This window comes from Desmodus rotundus, chromosome 1, assembly GCF_022682495.2.
Source record: "Desmodus rotundus isolate HL8 chromosome 1, HLdesRot8A.1, whole genome shotgun sequence".
In the NCBI taxonomy this organism is placed as follows: Eukaryota; Metazoa; Chordata; class Mammalia; order Chiroptera; family Phyllostomidae; genus Desmodus; species Desmodus rotundus.
The window spans coordinates 166,986,442-167,007,050 of record NC_071387.1 but is presented as its reverse complement, the minus strand read 5'-3'; the positions used below and the strand labels follow the sequence as shown (position 1 = coordinate 167,007,050).

General features: G+C 39.9%; 1 protein-coding gene across 7 annotated transcripts in view; it reads left to right on the top strand.

The window, feature by feature from the left end:
• The window catches only part of ARHGEF28 (Rho guanine nucleotide exchange factor 28), a 278,654-nt gene that overhangs the window by 191,511 nt on the left and 66,534 nt on the right, over positions 1–20,609 (top strand). For all 7 annotated transcript variants that reach the window (XM_045197846.2, XM_045197847.2, XM_024563496.3 and 4 more), the window contains 6 exons: positions 279–390; positions 4,274–4,319; positions 10,137–10,260; positions 10,870–11,002; positions 17,723–17,778; positions 18,751–18,799. In XM_045197846.2, the coding sequence (XP_045053781.2) occupies positions 279–390; positions 4,274–4,319; positions 10,137–10,260; positions 10,870–11,002; positions 17,723–17,778; positions 18,751–18,799 (520 nt within the window). The remainder of the gene's footprint in view (positions 1–278; positions 391–4,273; positions 4,320–10,136; positions 10,261–10,869; positions 11,003–17,722; positions 17,779–18,750; positions 18,800–20,609) is intronic.

Below are 20,609 nucleotides of genomic sequence, written 5' to 3'. Positions count from 1 at the left end.
CTCATTGTTAAATATACAGGGAAAAACTCATTTGACTTCATTTTTCACTTTTAACCAGCTTGGTTGGAACGTCATAATTGCACCTAAAGTATCTATAGGAACTAGTCCCCAAAGCATTAAAGAGACAATAAAATTTTAAGTTGTGAGAGGCAAACAGAAACAACTTTTCAGGTTGAATCCTTTTACAAAGATGTTGATTTAGTAACGTTCATCGTGAACATATACTTTCAAGTCTTTTGAAGTATTTTTTAAAAAAACATTATTCTGATCTCCTTCAGGAATCATTGCTTTCTGGAGTTCGCTCCCGTTCTTATTCCTGCTCATCACCCAAAATTTCTTTAGGAAGAACTCGGGTGGTGCGTGATTTTACAGCGTGCAATTCAAGTGAAGGTAAGCATTGTGTACTGTTGGTCTCTGAAAGCATTCTGTCCCAGGGCAGAGTTTCGGTTAGTAAAAGTACACAAAATACACAACAGCAGCTGGCATGAGTTTTCCATTTTATTTTCACAACGAATTTTTCTAAGCTTGGCAAAATCTTTTTCTCTTAGCTATCACACAAGTTAAAGATTTGATTTTGATGAAATTACAAATTTGTACACTCCTCTCTGTTGCTTTATTCTTCGAATAAAATGTTTTCCTCATGGATAGTATAAACTAGAATTTATTCTAGGCTCATTATTGTGGGGGTTTTCGAGGATTTTATTGAAGTAAAGTATAAAAATTACTTTTTTCCTTTATGTAAATTGCTGAAATAATCTAACTCCTCAGAGGCAAACCACTGCACCCTAGATTTCCTTTCTTTATTTAGCAATGGACTTTAGAAAGTTGAAATAAGAGAACTGTTTGAAATATGCATAAATGTATCTGAGCATTTTTTGGGGCAATGCAAGCATTCAGAAGTGTACATTTTATGCCATAAAATTTAACTTAAATATAGTATGCCTACAGAAAAGGGTGCAAATTATAAGCATATAGTCTGACAAGTTTTTAGAAGTGAATTCAGATCAAGAACTGGAACGATTATGGGCAACTCCGAGCTGCCCTGTAGCCTCTCAGCCACTGTCCCCGTTTTCAACTTTACTTTGAACTGTAACTAGTTCACACTGTCTTCACGTACAATATTATGTAATCATATGTTGCATTTCAAGGCATATTGGAAGTATTCGTGCTACTCTGTAATATACGGCATTATAATAAAATTTTTTCAATGTATTAGATAATGACTTTTTTGTCTATTATCCTTAAGAGTCTTAAAAGACGCAGAAAACTTGAGATGTGCTTAATTTAAGTATTCTCAATTTCTCAGTGTAGACTATTTAAAATAGGATTTATTTCCCTCGTTTTTCTTTCCTTTTTAGAATTCTTGCTTTATTACGTGGTTACTTTGCATTTTTATGCTATGTGGAACAACATTCAAAGCATAATCTTTGTGCTTGGAGCTCCCATCCTAGACAGTGACTTGTGTATGGGAGATACTCAATAAATATTTGTTGAAAAATATTGTAGTCCAGATACTTCAAATACAAACAAGTGCTATTTGGTGTGTGGACCCTCCCATCCCCCCACCCCTGCCCTGTGCCCTATCTGGGAAGTCTTTTGGAAGAGGAGAAAACAAGATTACATATGTGTCAGTTTTAATTTTTTTGGAATGGGAAGAAAGAGAAACAGACTAGAGAATGAAGGATACAGTTACCTTTTAGAGGGTAGGAAAAGAAGATGGATTAAATTTTCCCTGTATTTTTTTTCATACCATGAGTATGCCTCTGATCCCCAGCTCTCCCTAATCTTAGTTGAGGTTGGGAGTCCTTTTAATAGCAGCTTGACACCTTTTCTCTCACAGTCCTAAGTAGCGGATTAACTTTATACTATCAGTATTTGGAAAATACTTTTAAGTCTTCTGTGAAATGTGCAAAATGGTGACCTTGCCCTTGTGTTTGTAATATCTCTGATTTTTCAAGTCAGTTCTGAAGTTGGAAATTGTTGAGCAGATGTCTAAGAGGAAATTGATAGTTTATAAGGGAAAAGAGCCCTCGCTTATAAATTCTTTAATGAATAAGGAAGGGTATCTTTGCCTAATATACAATCTTTAACTCTTCACACTTGAATTAGAAAATATAAAAACTGACATCCTTTGGTTTTTCTGTGAATAAAAGCTTTTCTTTAGACAGTACATTTTAAATTATTTTTAAAATTTTTCTTTATTGATTTGAGAGAGAGAGAGAGAGAGAGGGAGAGAGAGGGATCCGTTTGTTGTTCCACTGACTTATGCATTCATTGGCTGATTCTTGTGTGTGCCCTGACCGGGGATGGAACCTGCAAGCTTTTCTGTACTGGGACGATGCTCTAACCAACTGAGCCACCTGGCCAGGGCTAGACAGTATATTTTAAAACAGTACTATTTGAATGAAGTTTGATATTCTCCAAAATGTAAGAATTACAAACAGGTAATTTAGATTGAGGTTACACACTAAATCCCAACAGATATTCCTGTATAGTGGCAAATCGTTGGATTGAAACCATTTATCATAGTCAAAACTATTGGACTATGGAGAATAAATTAACTTTTTAAAATCATTTTTTGTTGTTGTCTGAATACAGTTGTCTCCATTTTTCCACCACCATGTTCCCCCTCCCCACTCCCACCCCCACCCTCAGTCCTAGAGAGAGGGAATGATTTCAACTGTGGGGAAGTGAAAGCTCAACCAGTTCAGGGGTATATTCTAATGTTCCGTTGTTTAGTTCGCATAGATTAGTCAGAGGTAAATTGATGTTTGTGCTGTTAGAAATCCTCTCTCAAGAGGATTTCTGAATAGTCCTAAATATTTGCTCTGAGTAGACTCCAAGCCTCCTTTTGCCCCAGTGGAAAAGTCCCGTGTGTGAACCATAATACAGATACACAAAGGCACGGTGGTCTTTCTGTCCTCTGTGTTCTTCTTTGTGATCTCTCTTACTTGTCACTTCCAAAGGGTTACCTACTGTCACAGCTTACTCTTTTTGGTTTTTTTTTTTAAGCCAACAGTACAATAATGGCAACTTTATTATTTAGTGCTTATATATATAAAACAAAATCCAACCATATATATAATTCCCTTTGGTACATCATAGGCTGAGAGAGAAAGAGACATTCTCAGTATTGAGGTGGTAATTATAGCCTCACCAAGGTGGACAGAGTGTTCTATATTTAAGAACCTGAGGAGTGAAGTTAATGTACTTTGGAAAATTATTGCTCACTGATGGATGGAATCCTATCAGACTGTGTTCAGTTGCCTTATTAGCTCGATTACTTTGGACAAGAGGCTTTATTCTCTCGGTACCTCCTGAACCTCAGCCTCTTCACAATAAGGATGCTGATTTCTGCTCAAGACTTAATGTGCGGAACATTTAATAGCGATAAAACAAAGCCTTCAAATTCTTCAAGTTAGATTTTCTGTTACCTACAAGATAGTATTAGGCTCAACACTGATGTTTACACATTCCAGGGGATATATATTTATTACTTTTCCTCCTTATATGTCTGGCCCAACCTTTGCAACCTAGTTTTGCCTCTTCACCCTTCTGCATTGTAACGGTGAAGGGTTTGTCCCTGCTCTGTACATGGTGTGCTCCCCAGCGGCCGTCCCCTCATTCTGTCTCTCCCACCGTCTAAATCAGTGTCTCTGCCCCATCCCCATACTAAGTACTCCAGCTCCTTCCTGAAACAAGGTGGGCACTGAGCAGCTTGCTTGCACCTGCCCCTCCTGCCCCCCGTAAGTCCAGTGGGACAGGTGGTTCTCCCTTTTCCCATGAGCCATGAAGCGCATCTCCGAACTGGCCACTGCTAGGGATTTATACAGGCATTGCAGCTCTATCAAAACAGATACTGCCTCACGATGGGCTTCAAGACTTTTGAGGTTCGCTTAAAAAGCAGCTAAGATATTTATTGATTCTGTATGTGGAGTCATTAGTGTTATCAGTAAGGTATGAGGCTCTGGTGAGAAATATCCAGAAAGAGCTAATTTTCTGCACTTCTGAAAGTATTCACTATCCTTTGCTGATGCTTAGTTCACAAAATCGTTAAATGTTGCTGTATTTTGGCCTCTTCTCCATTCTCTCCAAACTAGGGAGAGTAGTAAAGATTTCCGGAGTGATGCCCTACTTATATAAAGTGGCTTATTTTTTCATAACTGGTGGTATATATAATGAAGAAAAATGGTTGAGCACATGCCTTTCAGCCTAATACACAACTGCTAGTTTGTCTGCCTTAGTTTTCATTTTATTGTTCTGTGTCTTGTAGAGCAGCAAAGAGCTTACAGCCTTCCGGAGTCACCAGGAGAAAAAAGGTATTTTAACTGTTCCAAATTTCCTGAGGGACTGCTTGATCCATCTTTGGAAATGTGTGCACATCACTTGGGATATTTGTTTAGTAGTTTGGGAGGTTTCTGTGTAACGAGCCTGCTCACTCCCTTCCTTCCTGTGTGATCTATATCAACATAGGTTGGCTCGCTGCTCCTCTCGGTCCCCAGGTGTGCAGGCCCCGGACTGGGGACAGAGTATTCTGTTTTGGGTTATTGTCAAAGCCAAATACTTCAATGTACGGGACCAAAGGGAGCTGTGTGAGCACCACCTGCTTTAGAAAGGCAATGTCGGGGTCTGGCTAGGTCTGTCTGCAATGACAAGAAGCTTTTCTGTGACAACGGGCCACTTATCTGCCTAAGCACCTCTGTTCCCTGGAAGGTGAGACTGTCACTGGAGCATGCTTGGGAAGCTGAAGGGGGAGCCAGCGAGACTGTTGAGTTAGTTCTCTTGGTCTTCGGCACTAACTGCTCAGGAGTCATCCTGCAAAATAGCCTCAGGGTTATGTCAGAAATGGCGGAGATGCTTGGCTTTAAGAGACCATGTGAAAAAGGGAAAAATGGTTTTAATTTTGGTCATATCCATGCTAAAACTCTAAAACCTTTTAATGTAGATCAAGGTGGATCTTATGCTTTAAATCTTGGAATGAAAGTGTTCATAAGGTAACATATGGTGACGGGCGGGGATCTGACTTCGGGTGGGGGGCACACAGTGCCATCCATATCCAGGTCATTTGTCACAGACGTCTGCACCGAAACATACATGCTCTTATTGGCCAATGTCGTCCCAGTAAAGGTAACTAAAAATCAATAAATAGCTCCAATGGATATTGACTATGTAAAATAGTGTTGGTCATATTTTCCATGTTTGTGGTTTTTGTTTTCTAAATTCCAGAAGATTTTGGGAAAAAGTTAACTGTTTCATTTCATAAGCACATTTTTAACCTTTAAGTACTTATTTCCTGTCCTCTGCCTTTTCCTTCTGATACCATTGGATCTTGGATCCTTATTTTATAAGTTAAACATCTTCTATTTCTTGAAAAAAAAAGTATTTTCAAAGAAAAGCCTCCTTTTGTTTATTCTTATATTTTGAGACCGGAATAGGAACTTTGAAATGCGAAAACCAGAGTAAGACTAAGAATTTCCTTTAAGAATAGGATGCTGCCGATGAGGAGGTGACAGTGACGATGACAGCAGGAGTAACTGACCATTATTGGGTGATGTATGAGGTCTGCGATGTTTTGAGCTGCTCACATTTATTACTCATTTAAACAGTTTACCGACTAATTCTGGAATTTGTTCGTTATCCCAGTCATCATTTTGATTAGCATCTTCTCTCTGCCATCTTCCTCACAATTGGAGAAGTCATGGGCTGATCGTGAAGATTTTTTTAAAATACAAAAATATTTATTTTCCATTAGCAGAGAGATTGAAGGCTAGAAAAACCAGTCATAATTGGTTAAATATTACCTACAAAATGCTTTAACTTGGATGAGATGTGTAGGGAGTGTCTTTTTCTCTCTTATTTCACATTTTCTGTCATTCTGGGGCTTTCTTTTCCTTTTCCTTAGTCTCCTTGGTCTACACCCTGAAAGCATCTGCCTTTCTCAGCCCCATGTCCGATGTGTCTAGGGGAGGAAGTCTCTCACCTCCCCTGCTCTGTACCCGGTTTCTTGTTGGGTAGGCCGGGAAGCCTTTCTCAGCCCCACGCCCCATGTGTCTGGGGAGGAGGTCTTCCACCTCCCCTGCTCTGTTCCTGGTTTCTTGTTGGGTGTGCCAGGAAGAGCCTGGCCACACCTATGCTTTGTTTTGGTCATATTGTACGTATTTACTTGACGGTCTACCTGCATTGGAATTTTTATGTATATCAATCATTTTATTTCTGGAAACAGTGCAGCCAGGTAATAGGGGCGTTCACTCCAGACCTTGCAGGCTCATTTCTGCAGCGCAGACACTCTACCTCTTCCAACTTCTTAAACATCATATGGCCTGACCCAGTTACTCTATTGCCGCCATCTGTCTTAAATTTACTACATCTGTTATCTTCTATTAAAAAATATTTTCAGGATCTGAGTCTTCAAAGAAGTCTCATTATGTCAGTTTTCAATTTGGATAGTGAGAACTTTTTTTTTAATATTTAGATGCCCAGACTTTTTAAAAAAATAGGTTATAGATATAATAAATTAAGGATTAGGATATGGAGGATACATATTCTTAAGATATTTTAAATATTTTGCCAATTAAAAAGGCAATGTCAAGAGAGTCTCTGAAGAATGGGGCTTGTAAATTTTACTGTGGGTGATTCCATTGGTCATCAAATTGATTAGCGCTTAGGCATTCTTGTTCTGGGATGTTCAAAAAATTTAAACTAATTTTTTCCAAATTCTTATAAACTGAAAAGCTATTTAAATTCTGTTATGTAATCAGTTGGGGATTTTTTCCTTCTCAGTTCCTCACTACAGCACCTACTTTTCATATAGGTTAATACCACATAGTTAAATTACATTTGCAACATGGAATCAACCAACCTACCTTCGCCCAAAGGTAGACCGTGTTACCCATTTTCACAGTATGACACTGGATCGTGTCTATGATATTCACATTTCTACAAGGTTGGATGGTTATTCTGATTTAATATCTAGTGTTTCAGTATTTTTTTGTTTATATTACCATGTCTCAGATCTTATTGGCCATTGACTTAAAAGTTAGTGCTATAATTTTATGTAATTGTTAAAAAGATTTTATTTATTTATTTTTAGAGAGAGGGGAAGAGAAGGAGAAAGAGAGAGAGAGAAACATCAATGTGTGGCTGTTTCTCACATGCCCTCTACTGGGGACCTCACCCACAACCCAGCCATGTGCCCTGACTAGGAATTGAACCAGTGACCCTTTAGTTTGCAGGCTGGCACTCAGTCCACTGAGCCACACCAGCCAGGGCTAATTTTGTGTACTTTTGTACAAGTATATAGAATACATAGTAAATTGTGGTGTATGTATACATTTTAAATCAAAACTGAAACATTGTTCTTGATATTGTCTTCTGTAGGAATTTGGAGTAGAGTAAATAATTTTCTTTTATTCGAGAGAGTTTAGTTGTGTTCTTGCTGGGAGGTAGGGGACAGGACTTCTCAATCTCGAATCCACATGGACCTAACCATCCTTCAATTCTGAGATTCCCTGTCCTCAGCCTGCTGCTGTTCTCTTAGACATTGAATGGCACCTTTTGTGACTCAAATGTGTTTTTTTTCACTACCAAAGTGAGCCTGTTAAATATTATGCCATGAATTTTGAAACTTGGGATGCTTACAACATAAGAGGTATGAAAATTTACAAATTATATTAATTGGTCAGTTATCTAAGGAGGTGGCTGTGGAAATAGGAAATAAGAGGGTCTGACTTCCTTTTTGTTACTCTGAGTAGTTGTAGGATACATTCACTTCTTTTTATTCCAATTTAAATATATATTTTATTGGTTGTGCTATTACAGTCATCCCATTTTTTTCTTCCCTTTATTCCCCTCCACCCTGCATCACCCCCCAACCCCCCAGCATTCCCCCACCTTAATTCATGTCCATGGGTCATACATATAAGTTCTTTGGCTTCTCCATTTCCCATACTATTCTTAACCTTCCCCTGTCTATTTTGTACCCACTATTTATGCTACTTATTCTCTGTACCTTTTACTCCTCTCTCCCCTCTCCCCCTCCACACTGATAACCCTCCATGTGATCTCCATTTCTGTGATTCTGTTCCTGTTCTAGTTGTTTGCTTAGGTTTTGTTTTGTTTTGTTTTATGTGTGGTTGTTAATAACTGTGAGTTTGTTGTCATTTTACTGTTCATATTTTATATTTTCTTTTTCTTAGATAAGTCCCTTTAACATTTCATATAATAAGGGCTTAGTGATGATGAACTCCTTTAACTTTACCTTATCTGGGAAGCACTTTATCTGCCCTCCCATTCTAAATGAAAGCTTGGCTGGATACAGTCATGTTGGATGTAGGTCCTTGCTTTTCATGACTTTGAATACTTCTTGCCAGTCCCTCCTTGCGTACAAGGTTTCTGTTGAGAAATCAGCTAATAGTCTTATGGGAACTCCTTTGTAGGTAACTGTCTCCTTTTCTCTTGCTGCTTTTAAGATTCTCTCCTTATGTCTAATCTTGGGTAATGTAATTATGATGTGCCTTGGTGTGTGCTTCCTTGGGTTCAGCTTCTTTGGGATTCTCTGAGCTTCCTCGACTTCCTGGAAGTCTATTTCCTTTTCTAGACCGGGGAAGTTCTCCTTCATTATTTGTTTAAATTAGTTTTCAATTTCTTGTTCTTCCTCTTCTCTTTCTGGCACTCCTAATATTAATCTTAGAACATTTAAAGTTGTCCTGGAGGTTCCTAAGCCTCTCCTCATTTTTTAATTCTTGTTTCTTCATTCTGTTCTGGTTGGATGTTCCTTTCTTCTTTTTGCTCTAAATTGTTGATTTGAGTCCCAGTTGCCTTCCCATCACTGGAAGGAAATTGGGACTCAAAGTTTCCTTTGAGGAACCCAAATGATTGTGGTCCCCTGTGCATTTTTTTTATTTCACTTTGCATAGCCTTCACTTCTATTTTGCCACCATACTCAACCATTTCCGTGAGCATCCTGATTACCAGTGTTTTGAACTGTGTATCTGATAGGTTGGCTATCTCTTCATCCTTTAGTTCTGTTTTTGGAGCTTTGATCTATTCTTTCATTTGGGCCATATTGTTTTTTGTCTCAGCAGGTCTGTTACATAGTAAGGGGTGGAGCCTTAGGTATTTGCCAGAGTGGGGCAACCCACATCACTGGGTTGTGGTGCTGTATGTTGTGGGGGTCCAAGAGGGAACAAGGCCACTCGCTTGGCTCTCTGCCGGCTTTCAGTCACTTCCCCTGCTACCCACAAGCAAATTGGGCCCTTCTGGTGCTGATTCCCGGGTGGGTGGGTTTGTGTACATTCTAGGACCCTATGGGTCTCTCTAATCGCCTCTCCTGTGAGGCTGGGAGTTCCAGGGGGAAATATAACTTTTCATAACCAGAGTTACTTTTTTTCTTAAAGAATTATTATATGAACTAGAGAAAAATAAATGATCAGTGTGTTCATGGATTGGGTACAATTGCCTTTATCTTGCCTCTTATTTGGGGGGCGGGAAGCATCCCCAGTCTTCTCTCCTTTACAACCCAGAGAGCTTCAGATTGCAAATAGCTTGATTGAGTGGGGGAGACTGAATGAAGAGGCAGACCACCTGCTTCTCAGGCTGTATTGACAAAGGAAATATGTGTCTGTTGAGTATTATCTCTATGTTCTAAAAATAAATAAAATCCAGTTTTATGTTGTTGGTTATTTGGCTTTTCTTTGCCTGAGGAAAATTCTATTAGTATAATAAACAGGGAGACGAGTCTTTTCAGAATAAAATTATGAGTTCAAGTTGCCCTTTATTTCTTTAATATTTTATGATGAAACATTTAAAAGTACACAGAAACACTGAAAAAATTACATACTGAATGCCTATGTCTACCACTTAGATTCTATAATTGTTAAAATTGTGAGATAGTTGTTTTATTTAACTACCTATCCATCTATAAGATATATTTTAATAGTTTCCATCTGTATCTTAGAATAATGATTAAAACCTGAAAAATATATGTAAATATATACATACAAAATGTATGTATAAATATATATACATAAAACTTATGTATTAAAATATGCATATATGTGTGTACACAACTTGGATATGCTGTATGTTTCTCCCTCTTTAAGTCCTAGAAAACATGATAACAGATTCTGTTTTTGCAGAATTCCTGAAGAAGAATGGGATAAGTATATCATTCCTGCCAAATCAGATTCCGAAAAGTACAAAGTGAGCCGAACTTTCAGCTTCATCATGAATAGGATGACGAGCCCTCGGAATAAATCCAAGGTAGTTACGGTTTTGTGCCTGTCAGCCATAAAACATAGGTGGCTCAGTTTCTCAGCAACCAGTGTAGTTTCCCCTCCTCCTTCAAAGTCAGTTACCTCAGACTTTATATATATATTTGAAAGCCTTTATGTTTTTTATGGAATATTGTCTAAGTCAGCAATTTTCAACTTTTTTCATCTCATAGCATACATACTAATTGCTAAAATTCTGCAGCACACCAAAAAACATATTTTTTTGCTAATCTGACAGAAAATAGGTATAATTTTGATTCATTCACAATGGATGGCTACTGTTGTGTTGGCTGTTGTCATTTTTTAATTTGATGATCTAAGGGAAAAGAGTTCAGAGCCCCCTACCTAAATAGTCAGGTATTGCATGTTTTAAAAATTCTTACGGTACACTGGTTGAAAATTGTTGGGCTAAGTCATCAGCAGAGACAACTACATCTGAGTAATGTTAAATTTTGGCATTATTGTGCCCCTTGGTGTACAGTCCTTCTGTTCTGATAGGAAATGTAGAGACTTTGTATGACTTTTCTACAACGGGTTGGCTCTCAGCATTTCTGTTTTCTTGTTTTTCCCCGTTTGTCTGCAATGGATCTGTCTGAAGACAAAAAGCAAGGATGCCAAAGACAAGGAGAAACTGAGTCGACATCAGTTTGTCCCTGGAACATTCTCTGGGGTTCTACAGTGTTTGGTTTGTGATAAGACACTCCTGGGGAAAGAGTCGCTTCAGTGTCCCAGTAAGTTCTTGGGCCTCGTGTGTGTCATCTTTGTGCTTTGCCTCCCCAGACAGTGAGGTCCCTGAGACTGGGGTCATCGCTCAGCGTGTTCACGTGGACTTTTGTTTTGGTGCTGCACACATGGTTCGGCAACTTGCCAAGCACTGACCCGTGATGGTTCACATCAGTACTTCTCATCCACAGCCTCCCAGAACCCAGACTTGTGCACCTCACTGCCAACTTAAAGTCTCCACGTGGGTGTCTGGAAAGTTCTCAGATGTTACATGTCCAAAACAGAATGCTGTCCTCCCCCTCCTCTGCCCACCTGTGAGCTGACTTTCCTCTTTAGTGATGTCCTTATCATTCCAGCCAGACACTGTGGTCAAAAGTCTTGGAAGATTTCTGTGTGCCTCTCTCTCGCATTCCACATTCAGTGCTGCAGCGATCCCGTTGGCTCGATCGTGAAAATACTTAGAAAAGCCAACCAGTTCTCGCTGCTGTCACTGTCATCATCCTCACCCAAAGCCAGTGTTTCAATGGTTCGTAATTGGTTTCCCTTCCCTGTGCTTTTACCCCTGAAGTCTGTTCTCAAAGCATCGGCCTGAATTAGCTTGCTAAGGCGTGTGACCCTGTGTTCCAAACCCTCCAGTGGCTCCCTACCACCCCCTCAAGTAAAAGCCAACGCTCTGCCAATGGTTGTGAGGCCTCCACCACCTGCCCCCTTGTCTTCTCTTCCCCTTGGTCCCTCAGCTCCGGGCCCTTGGAGTTCTGTGCTGTCCTTCAGACATGTCAGGCATGCTCTTGCCGTAGGCCCTTTGCTGGCTGTTCCTTCTGTCTGCAGTGCTCTTCCCCCAGAGAGCTGTAAGGACCTCCCCTCCCCTCCTTAAGGTCCGCTCAGGTAACGGCTGCTCAGCCAGGCCTTTCCTGACTGTCCTGTGCTTGCCTCATTCTGTCCCCCTTTCCTGCTCCCCCCCAAAGCGTTGAACACCATTCACTTCCTATATGTTTTATGTATTGATTTTATTGTCTGTCTCCTTCACCAGACTATACATTCTATGAGGCTTGGATTTTCATCTGTTGATTTTGTTCTCTGCTGTATCTGCAGCGCCCAGACCAACGTCCTGTGCATAGCAGGGGCTTAGTAACTATTTGTGGAGTGAAAGAATATTTCAGAGCAAAAGAATTCAGGCCCCGGCAGGTGAAATGCCTTTGATGGTATTTGCTGGTGGCCAGAATTGGGGAGCCAACTGGGGATGTGATGGGGGCACAAAGGGCAAAGAAGAGCAGGGGAAGTTCCATGTAAACTCCTCTTTAAATGGATAGGAAATGATTCGATTAAAAAATCGAACTGTGTTGATAGTGGTACATCTCATGAAAATACAATCCGCACGTGGCATTAAAGGCACATCGCATTTTCTTGTAACAGTTGACACTGTCTTAATAACACCAGCTCTGTGCGTGCTTGAACTTTGCTTTTCTTGGAGACTTGATTTCTTAAAGATTTGCTGTGAGCATTGTTGCGGATGGTTTCTGGCTAAATCCCTGCAACTTCCCCCAGTCCTGTCCATGACCTTGCTCTCCCCTCGTTTTAAGGTAAACCCCTCCAGTGGGGTGATCTCCACTCACTGTGCTAATGCCTGCCTCTGCCACTTCTTCCTTAACTGTGCATTTTGGCCTCTGCCTCTACTACTTAAAAAAAGCCCTAACCCTAACCCTCTCTCTCTCAACTTCTACTTCAATATTTCCAGTTGCCTAGAGAGGCTGAGCAGTCATGCCATTTGTGGCCACTTTGGAGAATACGGAAGAACTACAGGGATAATCAACCAAGACGGTCCCAGTCTCACTGGCCCAGAGTGCCCCTCTCTGTGGGCAGCACCACCCAGAGATTTCGTGACTCCCAGAGCAGTGTGGCTAAAACTGTCCTCCAAATGCACATGTGAGAGGTTGCCCTTCTTGCTGCACTAATGGTACAAGCTCAGACCTTGGGCAACCGTGACTCCTCTTGCCCTTGGAGCCCTCTTCGATGTTGATTGGTCACTCGTGTGGTTCCTGTCTCACTGGAACTGCTCTGGTGCAAATTGCACTAGTTTGTCTCTCCAGGTATTTTCACTTATGGTTTATTCTGAATACACTTACCACATTAGTGCTGTAGCACACCACTTTCATCGGCCCGCATACACTTCAGCGCTTCTCTCATTTGTGTTTACCTAATGGACCGAGCCCAAGTTCTTCACATGCATTTGGTTCCCTGTTCGCATCCTGCTGACTGGTCCTTCGGTTAGTTCCCCTTCGGCCTTACAACCAGAGGGCGTGCGGGGCCTGCTGTCCTCCCTCCTCTCCACATGGGTTTTCCTGCCTCTGTTCCTTGGCTTAGATAATAATCTCCCTTCTTTTAATTTTTTCTTCTCTGCATCAGTCCACACTTCTCCTTTTGGGAGGTCTTCCCTGACCGCTGGGTCCTAAAGTCCTGCACATGATGTTAATGACCTGTTTCTTCCTATTCTGTTTAATATTGGGTTGTGCACAACCTTTTTTGTTTGTAACTACTCAAATAGACATTAGGTTCTTTAAGGACTACAATCGTGCAATTCCTTTATATCCCCCTCAGCAGCTATCATCAAGCTGGGCCCTTAGACACTCATACGTAGTTAATATGTAATTAATAATATGTAGTTAGATACTTGTATGTAGTTAATGTAGCTTAGGGAGTCGGGCTCACTGAAAAGTGAAATTTTGTAATACAGAATATGTTGGTTTATACTGAGTTGATCATGGAAGATGGAAATTGCTGAAAGTATATAGGATATGTTTAGCTTTTAAAGTAATCATTAACTTTTTAAAAATGGAAGAGAATTCATAGAAGATACAAGGTTTAAGGGGAACCTTAAAATTACCCAAAATTTTACCACCTAGAGAATGTTGCTATTAATATTTTGAAGGATTTCCTTCTAATAAAAAAGTCAACTTGTTAGGCTATGTTTTATTTGATGATGATATCACATGTGTTTAATTATCACTTAATATACATTTAAGTTTCTCACAGCATAATGTTGCCATGAGAATTCTTTTGCACAAATTCTTTAAGGTTCTGTAAGGCTTGTAATGACATACTCTTCTGTCTCCCTTATATTTACCCTGTTTTCCCCTAGCCTCTGTTAGTATACTAAACTCATCATTAAATTACTATTCTCATATTATATGTATAATATTTCAAAAGTAGCTTACTATTTCAAGAATAATTTGATTTTGTATTTAGCTCTGTGTCTCTACTTATAATTTTTAAGATGTGGTTCTTTGTTTAGCTGGTTCCAGTGCTCATTTTTTCTCCTTTTTAAAAAAAATCTGATTTGTTTCTGCCACATCTTTGATTATTGCCTTAGATTAAGTTCTAGAATCAGTGTGAATATACTTTTGATTTCCTCTTTAAACCATAGTTTTTTTAGAAGAAGTTTTAAGATTTACAGTTTTGGGGATAGGGGAGTGTTTGGAGTTTTAAACTTCATATTTTTAAAAAAATTTTAAATTATATTTTATTGTTTATGCTGTTACAGTTGTCCCATTTTTTTCCCCTGGGCCCCCCTCCACCCAGCCCCCCCGTCAGATAACCCCCACACTGTTGTCCTTGTCCAGGGGGCATGCACGTACGCTCCTTGGCTGATCCCTTCACTTTAAACTTGATATCAACATTGATTTTTTTACATTGGATAAAACAATATGACGGGTCCCATCTCTCTTATCTTTAGTAAATGACCCTGTTTCATGGATGCATTTTTGGTTTTAATTGTGAAAGTTAATATTTCTAATCTTAAAAATACAATGTGAAACAAACCATGATGTAAATATTCAAATTCCTGGTGTCCATATTTTTCTTTATTAAAGCTTGAGTTGCCAGTTTTTCACTGAAATTATATTCCTATGAGATTTTCTTTGTTTATAAATAGATTTCACTGCTTATATTTGGATGTTGCATTATTTGGTGCACTGAAGCTCACCGATCACACATTCATTGCATGTTAACTTTCATCAACATAAAATTACCCTTTTAATGCCATTAAATGCCTTTTGTGCTGAATTTTACTTTGTTCATAGTTAATATTCCTCTTGCTTTCCTTTCCTTTGTGTTTCCATGAACTAATTCTGTGTTTTTGATTTGGGGTGTGTGTCTTCGATTTAGGTTATAGGTACTTTGTAATGTAACTGAGAATCCTTGTTTTAAATGATTTTTTTTCTAATTTACATTTAATTTTATAGCTATCATATTTTATAGTTCTATGCCATTTTCCTTGATGTCTAGTTTGGCTATTTGCTTTTCTCTCCTTTAGAGATTTGGCAAGATGATATGTTCTCTTATTATCTATTAATAACTTTAAGGTTCTGTAAGGCTTATAATTACATATTCTTCTATTTCCCTTATATTTACCCCTTTTCCCCCCTAGCTTCTTTTAGTATACTAAATTCATCATTAAATTATTATTTTCATATTATATGTATAATATTTCAAAAGTAGCTTTTTCAATAATAATTTGATATTTGTATTCAGCTCTGTGTCTCTACTTATAGTTTTTAAGATGTGGTTCTTTGTTTAGCTGGTTCCAGTGATCATTTTTTTTTCCTTTTTTAAAAACATCTGATTTATTTCTGAACCCTTAATTTTTATTTTGCTCTTAATACCTTTTTTAAGAAGGTTATTGGAGTGGTCTGTTTTTTGAAACCTTGTGTATCTAAGGGTGTATTTTGCCCTTTTCACGCCAGAAAATCAATGTATCTGGCTACATTCTCTTTGGCCAAAAGTTTTCCTCTTGATGCTCTGTCAACCCTGGTCCATTCTATCTGAGCATTTAATATTACAGTAGAAAAGTCTGGGGCCTGCCTGACCTTATTCCTTTGTTGCTAGCCTGCTTTGTCTGCTTGAGGACTTTTAATTTTTTAATCATATGGATATCATTTTTATAGAATAGGTGTCATTTAATTATTTTTTTTCTAGGAAATAGTGAGATCTTTTGATCTGCTTTTGCGGGGTGGGGACGTTCTTTGTTAGCTTTAACAACGTTCTTGTCAGTTGTCACTTTGTTGCTTCTGATCTAATTTTTCAGATTTTATCCTTGGAGAAGTGTGAGCTCTGTTATCTGTCTTTTTTGTATGGCACCTTTTATTGTATAATTATACCCTTCTTTTTCTCCATATTCTGGAGGAAATCTTTCAAGTTTAATTTCAAAGTGCTGCTTTGATGTTTTTGTCACATTGATTCTTTACACTCTGGTTTAAGTTCTGCTCTTGACCTTTCTCCTTCCTTGCAGCCAGCCCTCTCTCATCTCGCAGAGCCCGTTTCCCTCTCAGCCTGTTGGTCTGCTCTCGCACCCTTGGTTCTATCCTATGTATATTTTGTGTCTCTTTGGGAGAATGCATTTAAAGTACTTAAATTTTTCTCCGTTTCTGGATTTGATAGTACTCTGTGGCTCACTCTGCCTATTTGTTTACAGTATAACTTCGTTCTCTGGTAGCTCATAGCTCCTTTTTTTCTTTCTTTATTTGCATGCTCAGGAATGAGAAGAGAGCTGTCCAATTTCCATGTTTGTCAGCAGGACCAGTTTGTGGGTCAGCCTGGGCTGTGCTCCCGGGCCACTGAGGTGTTAGCTGAAGGCCTCTGCAGACCTACAAGTGGGAAGGTGGTTGGGTTTAGCTCTCTGCACGGGCTTATGGGACATTTCTTCCTTCCTTCCTTTCTCCCTTCCTCCCCTCCTTCCTTCCCTCTTTTAAAAACATTGATTTGCAAGACAGAGGGAGAGAGAAACATTGATTGGTTGCCTCCCATGTGCACCCTGGTCCAGGGATCACCAGCGGCCTAGGTATGTGCCCTGACCAGGAATCAAACTCCCAACCTTTTGCTGCTTGGACAATGCTCCAATTGAGCCACCTGGCTAGAGCAAGGGGCACTTTTTTATGGACCTAAATGGGACTGTCTACCCCTGTGGAAGAATTCTTTCTAATGAAGCTTCCAATAAGCCAAAGGTTCCTCCATCCACACACAGCATGGGGCAGGCGGGCAGGACAGGGTGGTTCTGGTGAGTGGGAGGAGAGTGAGGGCAAGAAGACAGCGGCCTGGCAGAAAGCATTCCCCATGTGGGGGCGGTTTTCTGTGGTGACAACTTGGGTCTCTGAGCCAGTGGGCAGAAAGGGGCAGGCCGAGTGTACCCTTACTTCTTCCAGTGAGCTGAGGCCACATGGTTTCGTGAAGTGAAACACAGGCAAGCCGCTAACTCTTCCCTTTTAACTTGGCTGCCTCTAGTTAGTAAGAATTTCTGTTGGAACTGGATATACATTTTTTCAGTAGTGTTGTGAGTTTTTCTCTCTTTCTACTTCCATAGGCATTTTACCTGGGGTGGGAATGGCAGCTGCTGTTAGCCAGATGTCAGAATTTCCTTACAATCTAGGCATGTCATAGTAAATGAGTTCTCAGGCAGACACAGAAGTGTACGTCATGCTTAATTCCAGGTGTCATAATTGATAACTCCCTGTGCAAAAGGGGAACAATGTCTCCAAGGGAATTAAACTATTAACAGTGTGCTTGTGCTTGAGTGGTGGAGCTACATGCAATTTAATATCTTTTTTGTAAACTGTCTAAATATTTTTATGTGAATGCACTATTTTTATAATGACCAGTAAAAACCTGGACATAGTCTTACTCATTCCTGAATAACTTAAATAAGGAGGATGCTTTTCTCTCTTTTCCCTTCGTTTCAGACTGTAATGCAAATGTGCACAAAGGTTGTAAAGACGCTGCGCCTCCGTGTCCCAAGGTAACTTCTGTCATGTGTGAATATACATGTTTCTGTCCAACTTGGTTGTTTAGATTGTTACTGCTCTACTAGTGTCTAGATTTATTTCTAAAATGATCGCTGTAGTGATAAAATAACACCTGCTGTCAGCGTATAGTTATTCCCTTAACCGTGTGCTCTCAGAACTGGGAGGAAAGCGCCAGGCTGGCCACCTGTGTCATACAGCGTGGGTGGGTTAGCCTTTCTGTTGGAACCTACTTGGTTTATCAGTGCAAACCCCTCAGCATATGTACATGAAGTCTAGAGCAGTAACTGTCAAACATCAAAAAACACCAGAATCACCTGCAGGACTTGTTAAAACAGGATTTCTGGGTCCCACTTCCAGAACTTCTGGTCCAGTAGATCCGGGTAGGACCCAAGAATTTGCGTGTTTAACAAGTTCCTTGGAGACGCTGCTGGTCCCGGAAGTGTAGTGGGAGCTCATGGGACTAGAGGAATGTTCTCTGTGTTTGGGGGTGGGCTGAGTAGATGAGGGCATCTGTCCTTCTATTCCTCTCTTTCCCTCTCTAAAGACATTTCAGAAATGCGTGTAAGTGAGCGTGGTGACCCTCAATGGCAGCACACACTGCGTCAGGTTGCAGAGCCGAGGGTGATGTCTCAGTGCTCAGAGCCGTGTCCTCTAAGCAGGAGGAATAGCCGGGAGCTGAGAGAAATGAGCGGGAGAAAGGCGGAGCTAGTAGGAGCTCCCCTTTCAGCCTAAGTCTGGGCTCTCAAGCTAGAGATTTCCTGTTCCTCTAGGCTTTTAATAAGCTGGGCTATTCATGAGACATGTGTTCGTGAGACACACGTTCATTATAACTTGTGCATCTCATTATTACAACATTTTTCTCTGTTGCACTTAATGTCTTTTGCTATTCTGTGTACTATGTGGACATTCTTGTAGTCCATTGGAGCTTTGATCTTATTTTATGTCTTTCTAATTTTCTTTACCAGAAATTCCAAGAGAAATACAACAAGAACAAACCACAGACCATCCTTGGAAGTAAGTGATGTGGAAAACAAGAACTTTTTCAGTTTCATACATACCACAGATTTTTCCAGTGTAAAATACCCCCTCCTTTTGTTTTCTCATTTGCCCAATTGTTTCTTCTTTCGTAACATATGCGTGGCATAATTATTAGTTATATAAAGTGGTCAGGAATGGCATAAACTTCTGTGGCAACCTAATAGCCCTGGTTCTATATTACTATGTGATCTTTTTGTAAATTTTCAATTACAATTTACATTCATTATTATTCTCTATTAGTTTTAGGTATACAGCATAGTGGTTATGATCTTTTATATTTGGGAGGACTATATGGAGGAAGTATTATGATTTTGTCTCAATTCTAACGTGATCCAGTATAATATGCACTACTGATGTAATGACCTTTTAGGGGAAAAAAGAAACTCTACGTTAAATGTACATAATTTTATGTTTTCCTAGCAGTAGCACATATTTATCCACACGAGTACACACCACACACTTCTTAACAATCACAAAGTTGGAGGGAAAATCTTCAAGTTTGGAATTCATGGATTCTTATCTTTCTCTGTGGTCCATTTTCATGCAAACCTGGCACTTTTTATTAGTTGTGCTTGAGGCTCTGATCTCATTAGCTCCTCTGGAGTGGCAGTGAAATTTCAGGGCACATTCGGGTTTTGTTTGCACATTGTTAGATTTGGTGGCTCTGTTTTTTCTTGAGTTACATATGGCTGAAGTTAAAACATTTCTCTTGAACATAATTGCAGCCTTTGACAGTTCTTCACCTTGCATGCAAGAACCAGTCCTAGTTTGAAATCCTTTGATTTGTTGTGAGAGATTTTGCAGTTTCCTCTGGCTCAAATTACGTTGTTTGCCATGTGGCAGGCATTTTAAGTTTGTGGTCCTTTTCATTTCAAAGCTGTAACAAAGTGTGACCAGTGTTTTTAGAACCACTTGGACTAGGGGACAATGAGGTATGTAGATTCATGGTGAGTGAGGTTGGGTGTGATGCTGTACAAGCTTGAGCTTGTGCAGTGCCTGCAAATGTGACATTTACCCCCCTGCTCTGACACCAGAAGTCCCTTTAACCTCAGTTGTAACGTAATTCTCAATTTCATAAGGTTACACATGACAATAAAAAGCACATTAGAATTAATAAAATGCCATCTACTGCCTTTCTTTACTTGGGAGTCATGAGAACACAATTAAAGTATACATGTCAAACTCCTAGTAATATCCTAGAGTTCCATGTAAGTATTTCCATATAATAGGACAGGAGTATTTTCTCAGAGTTACTGATGGTGCACACCACATGTAAATGCATCTATGTCCATAGAATTTTAGAACTGACCAAAGAGGTATCGAGCACCATTTGGTTTTCAGTATGTGAGAGAGATAGCCCAGCTTGGCTTGAAGGTTTTATTTGCCTGAACTTCTTAGGCCATAAAGAAACAGGCTCCCCAGCATCATTCCAATCCATTGACACACTCTGTGTGTGTGTGCATGTTTATACACACAGTATGCATTGTAGTAATAGTGCTAATAACACGTTGCACCTGTGTGAAGCTGGCTCTAAGGAGTACAAGCAATGGTTTATGAGAAATCCGTCCCAGTGTTTCCCGGTTCCATTTTCTTGTTTGTGTGTGTGTAACTCCAGCCACCCACAGTCCCCAAGTGGACGTGCTGGAGTAGGCCTGCAGCCTGGCTCTCGGGAGAAGAGAATGGTGTGGAATGGAAGGGACGTTTGAAGCACGTGTTGGGATGTGGCAGGGAGACCGGTTTCAGGGCTGAGCATGTGATACGTTAGAAGAGGCCATTTGAGTGAGTG